This window comes from Nyctibius grandis, chromosome 6 (genome assembly GCF_013368605.1).
Source record: "Nyctibius grandis isolate bNycGra1 chromosome 6, bNycGra1.pri, whole genome shotgun sequence".
NCBI lineage: Eukaryota > Metazoa > Chordata > Aves > Nyctibiiformes > Nyctibiidae > Nyctibius > Nyctibius grandis.
The window spans coordinates 1760449-1772717 of record NC_090663.1 but is presented as its reverse complement, the minus strand read 5'-3'; the positions used below and the strand labels follow the sequence as shown (position 1 = coordinate 1772717).

The 12269-nt window shown below is 60.5% G+C and overlaps 1 protein-coding gene across 1 annotated transcript; it reads left to right on the top strand.

Moving 5' to 3' along the window:
• The first annotated feature begins 5958 nt into the window (after positions 1–5958).
• EGR4 (early growth response 4) lies at positions 5959–8279 on the top strand. The gene is made up of 2 exons (XM_068404006.1): positions 5959–6097; positions 6427–8279. Exons 1-2 carry the CDS (start codon positions 5959–5961, stop codon positions 7752–7754), a joined length of 1467 nt encoding a protein of 488 aa, XP_068260107.1. The 3' UTR covers positions 7755–8279.
• The last annotated feature ends 3990 nt before the right edge of the window (positions 8280–12269 follow it).

Sequence of the window (12269 nt, the reverse complement as noted above, 5' to 3'; positions counted from 1 at the left end):
AAGTTTTCCTGGAAGAGAAGATGGTTGGAGCGATCAGAGGGGGAGATGGAGGGCAAAGAGATGAGATCCAGTGGCTGGGCCATCGACATGAGATGTTGGAGCGAGTCCAGAGGAGGGCGACCAAGCTGGGGAAGGGTCTGGAGGGTCTGACTTACGAGGAACGGCTGAGGGAGCTGGGGGTGTTTAGCCTGGAGAAGAGGAGGCTCAGAGGTGACCTTAGTGCAGTCTACAACTACCTGAAGGGAGGTTGGAGCGGGGTGGGAGTCGGCCTCTTCTCCCGGGCAACCAGCGCTAGGACAAGAGGACACAGCCTCAGGCTTTGCCAGGGGAGGTTCAGGTTGGACTTTAGGAAGCATTTCTTCTCAGCAAGGGTCATTAGCCATTGGAAGGGGCTGCCCAGGGAGGTGGTAGAGTCACCATCTCTGGAGGTGTTTAAGAAAACTTGGACATGGCACTTAGTACCATGGTCTAGTTGCCATGGTGGTGTCAGGGCAATGGTTGGACTCGATGATCCCAGAGGTCTCTTCCAACCTGATTGATATGCCATCTCCAGTGGCCATCCCGGGAGAAATCTCGGCTCCGTCACATCGTGCCACCCACCCCCTGTGAAGTCCATTGCCAGCATCAAGTTTTTGGGCTGCCGCTCCCTTCCCCATCTCAGAGGCCTGGCGGAAGGAGGTTTGGGGTCGTTTGTAAAAGAATCTGGGCTTTGTGGTTGTCTTTTGATATATTTTTTGGTGGGGGTGGTTTAAAGGAGATGCTCTGCATCCAGAAGACAGGAGTCACAAAAGGTAATTCAGGGGTTTCCATGGAGCACGGGCTGGTACTGGCAGCTCAGAGTCAACGGAGCCACTTTCTCGGCCATGAGAGAAGCCCTTGGAAGGGGTTAGTGTTCCTGGCAGGGAATTTCCGAGCTATACACATCACCACAGAGAGGTTTTGGTCACCAGGAGGAGGGAATTTGTCACCCCATGTGAGCAGCCAGCAGATTTATCGCACACACACCCATTTGCTCGGAGGCTCTTCTGAAGCTGCAAGCGTGGAGGTGGTGGGCACACTGCAAACAGACAGAAAGAGATTTCTTCACCTAAAACTTAGCTCATCTCACAGCGCAGGGGTTGCTAAGGGTTCAAAAAGGAGTCAGACAGTGGAAAAAAATCCACTGAGGACTTAAATACAGGGCACCAGGTCGAATGCAGAAGATACATGAGCCACAAATCCTTGGGGCTTGGAGAAGACACATGGCAATTACACTTTTCCCTAGACATCTGTCGACTTTGGGCTCACGGGCCCAAGTTTGGCTGCCAAAGTAGTGTTGCCATGAACCAATACTCAGCCCATCCCTTTGGAAACATGAATTCCAGCCTCAGATCAGTGCTGCCCATCTCTGACGTTGCCAGCAGCGCCGGGGCTGCCTCCTCTTGCCCAGCCTGTGTGCTGCGGTGGGGAAGGTGCTCCCCAGACCTTCCCCCAGCTCGTGGCAAGGGAAGGCAGGAGGAAGAGGATGATTTGCCTCCTTTCCATGGCAGCTTCTCCCTTAAATAAGGCTGGGAGTCCCAGGAGCATCCAACCCCCTGCCAAAATCTCTGCAGACTATAGGGAAGACCACAGACCAAGCCCCCAGAGATGGAAGCCAGGGGAAAAACACAGGACAAAGCCAAGAATCAGAGAATCACTCAGGTTGGAAGAGCCCTCTGGGATCCTCGAGTCCAACCATTGCCCTGACACCACCATCTCCACTAGACCATGGCACTAAGTGCCATGTCCAGTCTTTTCTTAAACACCTCCAGAGATAATGACTCCACCACCTCCCTGGGCAGCCCCTTCCAATGTCTTGGAATGAAGGCTTGATTTCCATGCCATAACACCAACTGGGAGCGCAGACTGGGAAACTGGAGGGAAAGGAAGGCTGATGTGCCATGGCAATGGATTGCGTGCAGCGTGGTGGGGTGGTCAGCAGAAAGGTTTCCCCTGGGATCAAGCTAGGCCCCGGCTCTGCAGGGGACACATCTGGGTGGGTCAGCAGGAGCCAGCGAGGAGTTTGCCAAGGAGGAGGTGGGCAAGCACTCGGGGACGGTGGCTTGTGCCAGCAGGCTCCAGATGGCAAGTGACCGGGGGAGTCCCGGGCTGGCAGCCTGCGCGCTGCGGCACGCTTGGAGGGCTGCAGGCCGGGGTGAGCTTGGGGCTGAGCAACCTGTGCCCTGCCAGAAAGCTCAGAGACGCCGTTCAGGCTCCCAGCATCCCTGGAGCAAACCCGCTCCTTCCTTTGGGGTCATCATGTGCTGTCCCCAGGATGCTCCCACCACACAGAGGGTGCACGGGGTAGAGCAGGAGCCCCTTCTGCTTGGGTGAACCTTTGCTGTGAGGTGCCCCGCAGACACACACGGGGCTGCCACAGCAGCTTTCCAAACTGCTTCAGCTCTTAAAGACCTTAAGCAAAGCTTCCCGCAGCATCTTGGAGCAGAGAAAGAGAGAGAGGACCCAAAAAGCAGGGCAGAGCCTGAACCCTGGTACCTCCATGGGGTGCCTGCCTTCAGCTGGGGGGACCTGGCCGCTGCACGGATTTCCTCCCCGTATTTTTATGACGACACGCTTCGCCCCAGGAAGGCTATCCCGCCTCCTCGCCAGCCAAGTGCCCCTTCTGGGCTGGGAAACGCTGTGCCAGCACCTGGTCCCGGAGCTTGGCTTTAGTCATGGTCACGTTTTCCCATTACCTCATGCGTGGTGTCACCTCCGCGGTCGGAGCTAACACAGCCACACTCCTCCCATGGAAACTGCCATCCAAGAGCATCACTTTAGACTGGTTTTTTTAATATAAGTGGGTCTCTATTTATCTCAGGCTTCAAAGAACAAAGCGTTCATCCAGAGGAAGGGTCACATCAGGCAGTACCCATACAGCCACCCCATCCAGGCAGCAGCACTCCCCAGGCAGACGAGGCATGTATAAACCACACGATAATTGTTTGTTTTCTTGTCAGGGGAACTGAAACGTTGCCACTATTTTAGGATCGTGTCTGAGGATGAAGAGAGGTTCAAGAGAGCTGCCTCTGCCCTGTGGCGGGAGCAGGGGACCTTCCCACAGCACATGAGGCTGGTGTCGTATAAAAGGTGGGACAGTTTGTTCCATCTCCAGGAGAAAAGGAGAGCTGCTCGTCCTGGCAGCAGTGGTCCCAGGGCTGTGCACAGCAGCAGGCAGGAGCGAGGAGCTGGACTATGCATCCTAAAGCCTGACATCCCAGTTAGAATGTGGTGCAGCCAAATAAGAGCCACCAAGGTCTGATGGGTCCATCTAATGCAGCCACGGAGAGGTGAAGAAGAGAGCAAGGACCCCCAAGGTCCATCCCTTGGTTGTATCCCACCAGCATCCAGCAGATCCCCTAAGCAGCAGGTTGGGGTTGCACTTAGTAGCCACAAATGGACTATTTTGAGCCCGTTTATCATCTTGGTCCCCACGATGTCCTGAAGCGCTGGGTTCCAGTTTCATTGCCTTTGGTTTGCCTGAAACCCACTTTCTGGCCATCACACTGGGCTCCCCTCGGCTCCTGTGAGATGAGAAACGGTGAATAATTGAATTGGATCCCACTCACCATTTCCACACTGATAATTTTCTGGATCTCTCTCCAGCCCCTCTTTTATTTCCAACCTGAACCTTACAGCTCATTCCCTGACACTCCCTGAATCACCAGCCGGGCTTAATGCTTCTCTGCACCTCTTCGCCAGCGATCTCGGTGCATTTCGCAGAGGGAACGATGAACAACCTGTCCCCAACGTGGGGAAGACACATTTCAGAGTGATTTGCCCAAGGTGACGCAGTGAGTCATTGCTGGAGCCAGGAATAGCACCGGAGCGGGGCCCTGCTTCAGCCGCCGTGCCCTGGCTCCAGCATCGTGGACGTGGATATGGGCACCACTGGTCACCCCCAACAGACCCAGCCCACCGACAAGGGCTGTGAGCACATGGAGACAGGGAAAACACGCAGGTAGGGAGGCCAGGGAGAGATCCCCTCCTCTTTTCTAGCTCCTTTGCATCCCACAGCTTTCTCCTGCAGACCCCGTGGTGGAGGTCACCTTCTCATCGGCCGCCTTGCGCTCAGAAGTGGCGGGTTTGTACCTGTAAATATTTTTATAGACTTTTTTTATAGCAGGCTCTGAACCCCACAGCCAGATTGCCCAGAGAAAAACTTCCCCTCCTCATCCAAACCGCCTGTGCTGGGTGCTGGTGGCGATCAGCTCTCCAAAGCATCGCTGCTCATCCAGGGTGGGCTCCAAATCCATGTTGGAAATGTGGAAATCTCCAAACAGCCAAGCAGGGAAAGCAACAGCCTCCAGACTGGCTTCACTGGAGGCTTCACTGGAGGCTTCACTGGAGGCTTCACTGGAGGCTTCACCCCACCTCAGTGGCTTGGGGGGTTGGGAGGATGCTCAGGACACCACGGCAGGGTGGAAGCTCTGCCAGGATCCTCCTGAATCGCTGCTTGTGTCGGGTCCGCTCTTAAAACATCCCCCTTGGACGAGCCGGTGGGGTTTGCGGTGTGGGTCTGCCCTCTCCCAGCCCAAACCCGTGGCTATCACGCCGGCCTGGGTGGGAGCCATGAACTCGGATGACTGAAAGGCGGCGAGGGAGCTGGCCGCAGCGTTTGCCTTCGCTTTTTGGCTGCTCGCTCCAGCGCAGGAGGAGCCGGCATCCACTTCATGGCTCCAAATCAAAGCGAAGACGAAATGCCAGCAGAAAGTGTTGCAAAATCAGGCACGGGAAGGAGGGAAGGGGGGGAGGGAAGAGCAAACCCGGCACCTTTCAGGCTTCTAGAAGAAATAAGAGCAACAAAAGGCATTCGCAGGGAAAAAAAAATAGCACGAGGCGAATAAGAGCCTGGGGAGATGTAAATGGGGAGGAACAGCGGCCCACGGTGGGAGGGGAGACAGGAGGGCCGGATCCGGAGGGGTGCCCAGCATCCCCCCCGTGGCATTGGGGGGCAAAACTGAACGAGGAGGGGAGCGACGGCTGTGTGCACATGCGTGTGCTTGCACACACACACGTAGGCACATGCATGTGCTTGCACACACACACAGAGACATGTGTGGGCACATGCATGTGCTTCCACACATGTGGGCACATGTATGTGCTTACACACACACGTGGGAACACACATGTGCTTGCACACACACACACGTGTACGTGCACATGCGTGTGCTGGGTGTGTTGGTGCAGGGGGTGCGATGGGGGGTGCGGGGAGGGGGATGCTGTGCACACACACACACCGAGCGGCAGCGATTTGTTAACAATATCGCGATTATTAGTTAAAAATATCGCGATTATTAGTTAAAACGAGCGAGGTGGAAGGGGAATAAAAAAAAAAAACCACCATGGAGGGAGAGAAAAGGGGGAGGAGGGGAGGGAGAGGGGGGAGGGGAGGGGGGGGCAGCGCGTCACGAGAGAGATTTCCTTATTGGGGCTCCCTCCCCTACATCCTGTGTCCATATATGGGCATTTACGTCACGGCGGCCTCACTGGGGACTCCAGAAATGGCTGCGGCGGAAGGTCGGAGCGGCCCCGCTGCAGCTATAAAGGGGGCGGCGGGGAGGGAGCGCCGGGCGGCTGCACGGGCTGGCACCGCTCTGCCCCGCACCCCCGCCCCCCCCGCCCCGGGACCTGCCCCTCCGAGGGGCGCAGCACCCCCCGCATCGCTCCCGGCACCCCCGAGCATCCCCCGCATCAGCCCGGGCATCCCGCAGCATCCCCCGCATCACCCCGGGCACCCCCCGCATCGCCCCGAGCATCCCCCGACCACCCCCCGCCTAACCCCGACCACCTCTTGCCTCTCCCCGACCACCCCCCGCCTCACCCCGACCACCTCTTGCCTCTCCCCGACCACCCCCCGGCTCGCCCCGAGCATCCCCCGCCTCGCCCCAGCCCGGCCCCCCCCGCACCCCCCAGCTCCGGCCGTGCCTCCCAAGGGAAATGCTCAACCTTATGGATTTCTCCTGCCCGGATCCGCTTTATTCCAAGTACGAGGAGAGCTGCGAGATGAAAAGCGGGGAGCTGCAGGGCTTGGGGCAGCCTGAGCAGCAACTTCTGGCAGAGGGCGATTTCCTCGGAGGTAAGGGCAGGGGGGAGCCGGGCGGGGGGGGGAGGGAACCCCCGGCAGGGATAGCTGCAGCCAGGAATGGGGCATCTTCCCCTCCTCTGCCCCCCCAGCCCGCTCCCAGCCCCTGGTTGTGGGTTCAACAGTCCCCCGCTAGCCCAGGGTGGGGGTCCTGGGGGTCCTGCTGGGGAAGGGGGGTGATGCCCAGGGCTCCCTGAGCAGTGCCGGGGACGAGAACCTCGCAGTGACGCAACATCAACCTCCCGCTGTTCCCCCCGTATCCCGCCCCCCCATCCCCGCATCCCTCCGTCCCCCCCTAACCGCCGTCCCCTCTGCGTCCCCAGGTGAGCTGCTGGGCACCCCGATGAGCGGCGGGGTGCTGGATTACCCCCCCCCGGGCAGCCAGCCCTCCCCTTCGCTCAGCTACACCGGCAGCTTCTTCATCAAGGCGGTACCGGAGCATCCCCAGGACCAGGAATCCCTCATCAACCTGATGTCGGGGATCCTGGGCATCTCCCCCTTCGCCTCCTCCGAGGGCCACCAAAGGCACCTGGATGCTCTTTACTCCTGTCCCGAGGTGGCTCAGGGCCAGCTGGACCTTTACGCCGCTTGCCAGCCCGAAATGAACGGAGCCGCCCAAGCCCCCTTCCCGGAGCAGGGCTACGGCGGCTTCCCCGCGCCGGAGGGTGCTCAGCCCCTCCAGGCACAGCCTGCCCTAGGGGACACCTCGCAGTGCTTCTTCCAGCCCAAGCTCCTGGACAACAAGCAGGACATCAAGCTGCCCTCTTCTTCCCCACCCCTGGACAAGTTTAAAGCCTCCTGTGCCCAGTGGGAGCCCATCACCCAGCATCAGGCCTACTTGCCCACCGGCTACCATTCTCCCGAAGCCTTCCCAGCTGGAGAGAGCGGCCAGGGGCTGTTCCACCCGTTGGGCTCCAAGATGGAGAACGTCTTGTCCGTCAGCTGCCAGGCGGAGCTCGGCAGCTTGGCGGAGGACGCTGCCTGCTTCGGCGCCCATCTGGGCTACGGCTGCGAGCCAGAAAACTTCCCGGCCCGCGGGGACTTCGTCGACACCAAGATCCACAACCCCCCTCCTCTGTTAATGCCGGAGTTTGACACCTCCTTGGCCCAGCCCGAAGTCCTGCCAGGTCTGATGAGCTCTCCCGAGCTCCTCCATCCTCACCCCTCACCCTCTGTCCCCTCCACGGACTTTTTGGGCCACCTCACCTCTTCCTCCATCCCTTCCCTGCTCCCCACCAACCCTCCTGCTTTGGCCGAGCCCAAGAAGAAGACTCGCCGGACCAAGTGCTCTTCCAAATGCTTCTGCCCAAAACCCCACGAGAAGGCTTTCGCCTGTCCGGTGGAGAACTGCATCCGGAGCTTCGCCCGCTCAGATGAGCTCAACAGGCACCTCCGCATCCACACGGGCCACAAACCCTTCCAGTGCCGCATCTGCCTGAGGAACTTCAGCCGCAGCGACCACCTCACCACCCACATCCGCACCCACACCGGCGAGAAGCCCTTCTCCTGCGACACCTGCGGCCGCCGCTTCGCCAGGAGCGACGAGAAGAAGCGCCACAGCAAAGTCCACCTGAAGCAGAAAGCCCGGACGGAGGAGAAGCTCAAAGGTTTGGGGTTCTTCTCAGTGGGTCTCTCCTTCGGGACACTCTGAAGCCCCAACCTGAGCGCTGGGAGATGACGTTTCCCAAGGTCCCCCCGAGCATCTCATGGGAGAGCCGGGGTGGGTATATTCTCCTGGGGTGGCCCCGGAGAAGATGATGACGGCAGGTCGGGCCGTGCCGAGGAGGAGGAGAGGGACACGCGGGAGGCAGAGGCGATGCCGCGGCGCTGGCCCACGGGCTGCGGAGGAGGGATGTGGCAGCTCCGGCCACCCGGAGCCATCTCCAAACTGCAGGGACTGAGGCATTTTTATAGCTCCTGTTCCAAGGAGGGGAAAAAAATAACCCTGTACAGCAAGAAATCCCCCCGAGATGGGGGTTTATATACCCAAACCCATGGACATCCCATGTTTGTAGCGACCTGTGATGTCCCCCACCAGCACTTTACGTGGAGCTCCCGACCGGCGCCGTCGGGGTCCTTGAGATGCCACCAGGCTCCGGCATCTGGTGCGTAACTGTCCCTTTGGAAAGGTGATGTCGTTATTCTTATTATTTTCCTGTTTTTTTTAAAAAAAGAAATCTGTCAGGAATATTAGAAAATTGTGTCTATTTTTCTAATTAAAGATTTGAGCTGATTTAAGACCTTGCTGGGGTTGCTCTCTGCCTCTCAATCCCCTACAGCAGCCGACGCCGGGGGTATTTCTGTCGCGGTTTTGGCCTCGAGCTGCCGTGTCTGGGGAAAAAGGTGCTTAAATAATTAGCAGGGAGCGAAAAAAAATCAATCAGTGCAGCTGGGGGGGTTGGTGACCTTCCTCCTGAGCATCCCCTAATCCCCAGGGTGGGTGGCTCATCCCAGGAGAAGGGTCTTGTCCCGGGACAGAGCGGGGAAGGGATCCCCCTCCCAAAAGAGGGACGTGGCTCCGGGTTCATTCTGATGGGGCTGAGCCCTGGAGGGATCTGCCCTGCTTGGATCCAGAGCCGCAGGGGGGACCCCCGCCCAGACCCCCCCACTCTGGGCTCCTGGTCCCCCATGGGGGGTGGATGCCCCACGTGCCTGACAGGCTTCACCCCCAAGAAACGGGGTGAACTACAGCCCCACTCCCCCTTTTCCACCTGGCACATCCCCAGGGCTGGAGGAGATCCAGGCACCATCAGGATGTGGCCCCTGCCAAGCCGGGGGGGCCCTTTGCTCCCTCCCTTTTGGGGTTTTAAACAGCCCAGAGATGCTGTTTCCCTTCTCCCGGGAAGGAAGAGCCGTTGCAGCCTGGAAGGTGCCACCGAGAGCAGAACCTCCCTCATCTGGTGGTTAAAAATCAGTTAAAACCATCCAGCTCTGACATCTCCTCCTAATGGGAGACACTCACTCCATGGGGCACGCTGGGCTTTGGGTTCAATTAATGGGGGGGAGAAGGTGCCTACGGGGATGGAGGGCACAGGGTGGGGTGTCCTCGGCTCGGGGCTCGGCGATCTTCATCGATGCTCAGGCGTTTTGGGGATGATCAACCTTTTCATGCAGAGGGGGAAACTGAGGCAGGGAAGGAGCTCTAAGCATGGCTGCGAATCTGCGCTCTCCAGCAGATTTTATCCCTTCCACCAGCCCCGGAGAGGGGGAATCTGCTCCCCAGGTGTGTTATGGAGGAGGGAGGTCTCCTTCCCCAGGTCGCCTCGTGTCCCCCAGCCCTGGAGCATCCCAGGGTTAAACCCCAGTGAGATCATTGTCATCCACTGCCCCTCGCCGAGCTTGGCAGGACCCCGTGGAGATGGGGTGGAAAGCTGGGCAGGGGACATGGGGTCCCTGAGGACTGCTAGCAGGGATGGGATGGGATGGGATGGGATGGGATGGGATGGGATGGGATGGGATGGGATGGAACGGGATGGGATGGGGCCAGAAGGAAACCTGGTTGAGGGGGAAATCCAAAATGTCCCCTCGGACCTGTCCCCAAGAGCTCACACCTCTGATGGCACCCAAGGGTGCTCGTGCCCCTCAGGTGGGCACCCACCAAGCCCCAAGCAGCCCCAGCAGCTGAACCATCCCATGTGAGTGGGAGCTGATCCTGAGCGAAGACCCCAAGCACCAGAAAAAACCCTTTTTCCAGGGGTACACCCCAGATATGGTTAATAAGGACCTCAGCACCCGGATTTGCTTCAGAAAAAGGCCAGTGCTGCCGAGGGAGGGTGGGAGCAAGGGGGGCACCCACCACGCAGCCGGTGCCTCTGGGGTGGAATGGGACGGAGCGCTTGGGTTTGTAGGAGGGGAGAAGTGGCTGCACCCCGAAACCTGGGGCTGCTCGGGGGTGGTGACACCCACTCGGGCCCAGGCCGGCAGCATCCCGGGCTCAGCACTGCTGGCTTCCCTCCGTGTCCACATCAGAGACAAGAAAACACGTCGGTGCTGGGGACCAAGCTGGGGTGATGGGGACCGGATCAGGACCAAGCCTGGGATCAAGCCAGGGTGCTCAGGGACTGGATCAGGACCAAGCCTGGGATCAAGCCAGGGTGCTCAGGGACTGGATCGGGACCAAGCCCGGGATCAAGCCAGGGTGCTCAGGGACTGGATCAGGACCAAGCTGGGGACCAAGTTGGGGTCCTTGGGGACTAGATCAGCACCAAGCCAGGGATTGGGGATGGGATCAGGACTAAGATGAGGACCAAGCTGGGGTGCTCAGGGACCAGATCAGGTCCAAGCCAGGGATCAAGGCAGGGTGCTTGGGGACCAACTGGGGACAAAGCTGGGGTGCTCAGGAACCGGATCAGGACCAAGCCAGAGATCAAGCTGGGGTGCCCAGAGACCAGCTGGGGACCAAGCCAGGGTGTTCAGGGACTGGATTAGGACCAAGCTGGGGACCAAGCTGGAGTTCTCGGGGACCAGATCAGGACCAAGCCAGGGATTAAGCCAGGGTGATAGGGGATGGGATCAGGACTAAACTGAGGACCAAGCTGGGGTGCTCAGGGACTGGATCAGGACCAAGTCAGGGACCAGGCTGGGGTTCTTGGGGACTAGATCAGCACCAAGCCAGGGATTAAGCCAGGGTGATTGGGGATGGGATCAGGACTAAGCTGAGAACCAAGCTGGGGTGCTTGGGGACCAGATCAGGTCCAAGCCTGGGATCAAACCAGGGTGCTCAGGGACTGGATCAGGACCAAGTTGGGGTGCTTGGGGACCAGATCAGGTCCAAGCCTGGGATCAAACCAGGGTGCTCAGGGACTGGATCAGGACCAAGTTGGGGTGCTTGGGGACCAGATCAGGACCAAGCCTGGGACCAAACCAGGGTGCTCAGGGACTGGATCAGGACCAAGTTGGGATGCTTGGGGACCAGATCAGGACCAAGCCTGGGATTAAGCCAGGGTGCTCAGGGACTGGATTAGGACCAAGCTGGGGACCAAGTTGGGGTGCTCAGGGACTGAATCAGGACCAAGCCAGGGACCATGCTGGGGTGTCTGGGGACTGGACCAGGACCAAGCCTGGGATCAAGCCAAGGTGCTGTGGGACTCACTGGGAACCGAGTCAGGATGCTCTGGGACTCACAGGGGACCAAGCTGGGGACCAAGGCAAGGTGCTCAGGGACTGTCTCAGGCCAAGCCAGGGTCATTGTACTGTGGGTCCAGACCGGGGTGGGGAAGGAGCAATGCAGGTGCCCCCGGGGAGCTGCTCCGGGGTGATGCCAGCGGGGGCTGGCGGGGGGCCAGGGTGGGCCTGGGGGGCCGGGGAGGTGCAGGATGAGGCCGGCGAGCTGCGGAGGCCCGCGGTGTTCGCGGGGAGACAGGCAGAGGGAGCTGTGCGGGAGCGGAGGGGACCGGCCCGGGCTGCGGGGGAGGAGGAGGAGGAGGCGGCTGCCGGCGCTCGCCCTCCCTCCTTCCTCCATCCCTCCCTCCCTCCTTCCCTCGCCGCTGCCTTCGCCATGCCCAGCCCCCCCTGAGCCCCGCAGCACCCCGGGGACCCGCCATCCCCAGGGTGCCCAGCAGCCCTCGCCCCCCCCCCGCCACCCTACCGGGGCCTTCAGCCTCCTCTCCCTTCCTCCTCCTCCTCCTCCTCCTCCTGCAGCCACCACCCTCCCTCCCTCCCTCCCTCCTTCCCCAGGGCCTGGCAAAGGAGGCTGCGTGTCCCCCCCCCCGCCCCTGCCCGGCATCCGTCCTCCCCCACAAAGCCCCCAGCCCCTCCGCGAGGCCGGGGGTGGCCGGTGTGGCGAGCCCGGGGGTGGCCGGTGGCGAGGACGGGCGAGATGCTGCCCTGGCCGGAGGAGCCAAGCGAGGGAGGTCGGCGGCGAGGAGCAGGTACGGGGCGAAGCGGGGATGCTGCGCGGGGAGGCGGTGGCTTGTCCCCAAGCTGCTCCTCACCCCGGGCCCCCGGGGAGCAGGGGGACACAGCGGGGACAAAGCCGCTGCCAGGAGGTGAGGAGGGACCCGCTGCTCCTTGCTCCAGGTGCTGGGGGGGGTTAGATGCACCCCAGCTTTCCCTGCCCACCTCCCCCAAGGCCCCTGCGCCTCGTCCCCAGCCGCCCTCGCCCACCGCGGTGCCCCCCACCCCGCTGCCACCGGGGGGAGGATGGGGACCAGCGGGCACCGGCAGC

What these genes read in the sequence shown, in the direction of transcription:
- EGR4 (XM_068404006.1), top strand. Translation starts at nt 5,959, where the DNA reads ATGCTCAACCTTATGGATTTCTCCTGCCCGGATCCGCTTTATTCCAAG. An exon ending in AGAGGGCGATTTCCTCGGAG is followed by an intron (nt 6,098 to 6,426) that starts GTAAGGGCAGGG and finishes CTGCGTCCCCAG; the next exon opens with GTGAGCTGCTGGGCACCCCG.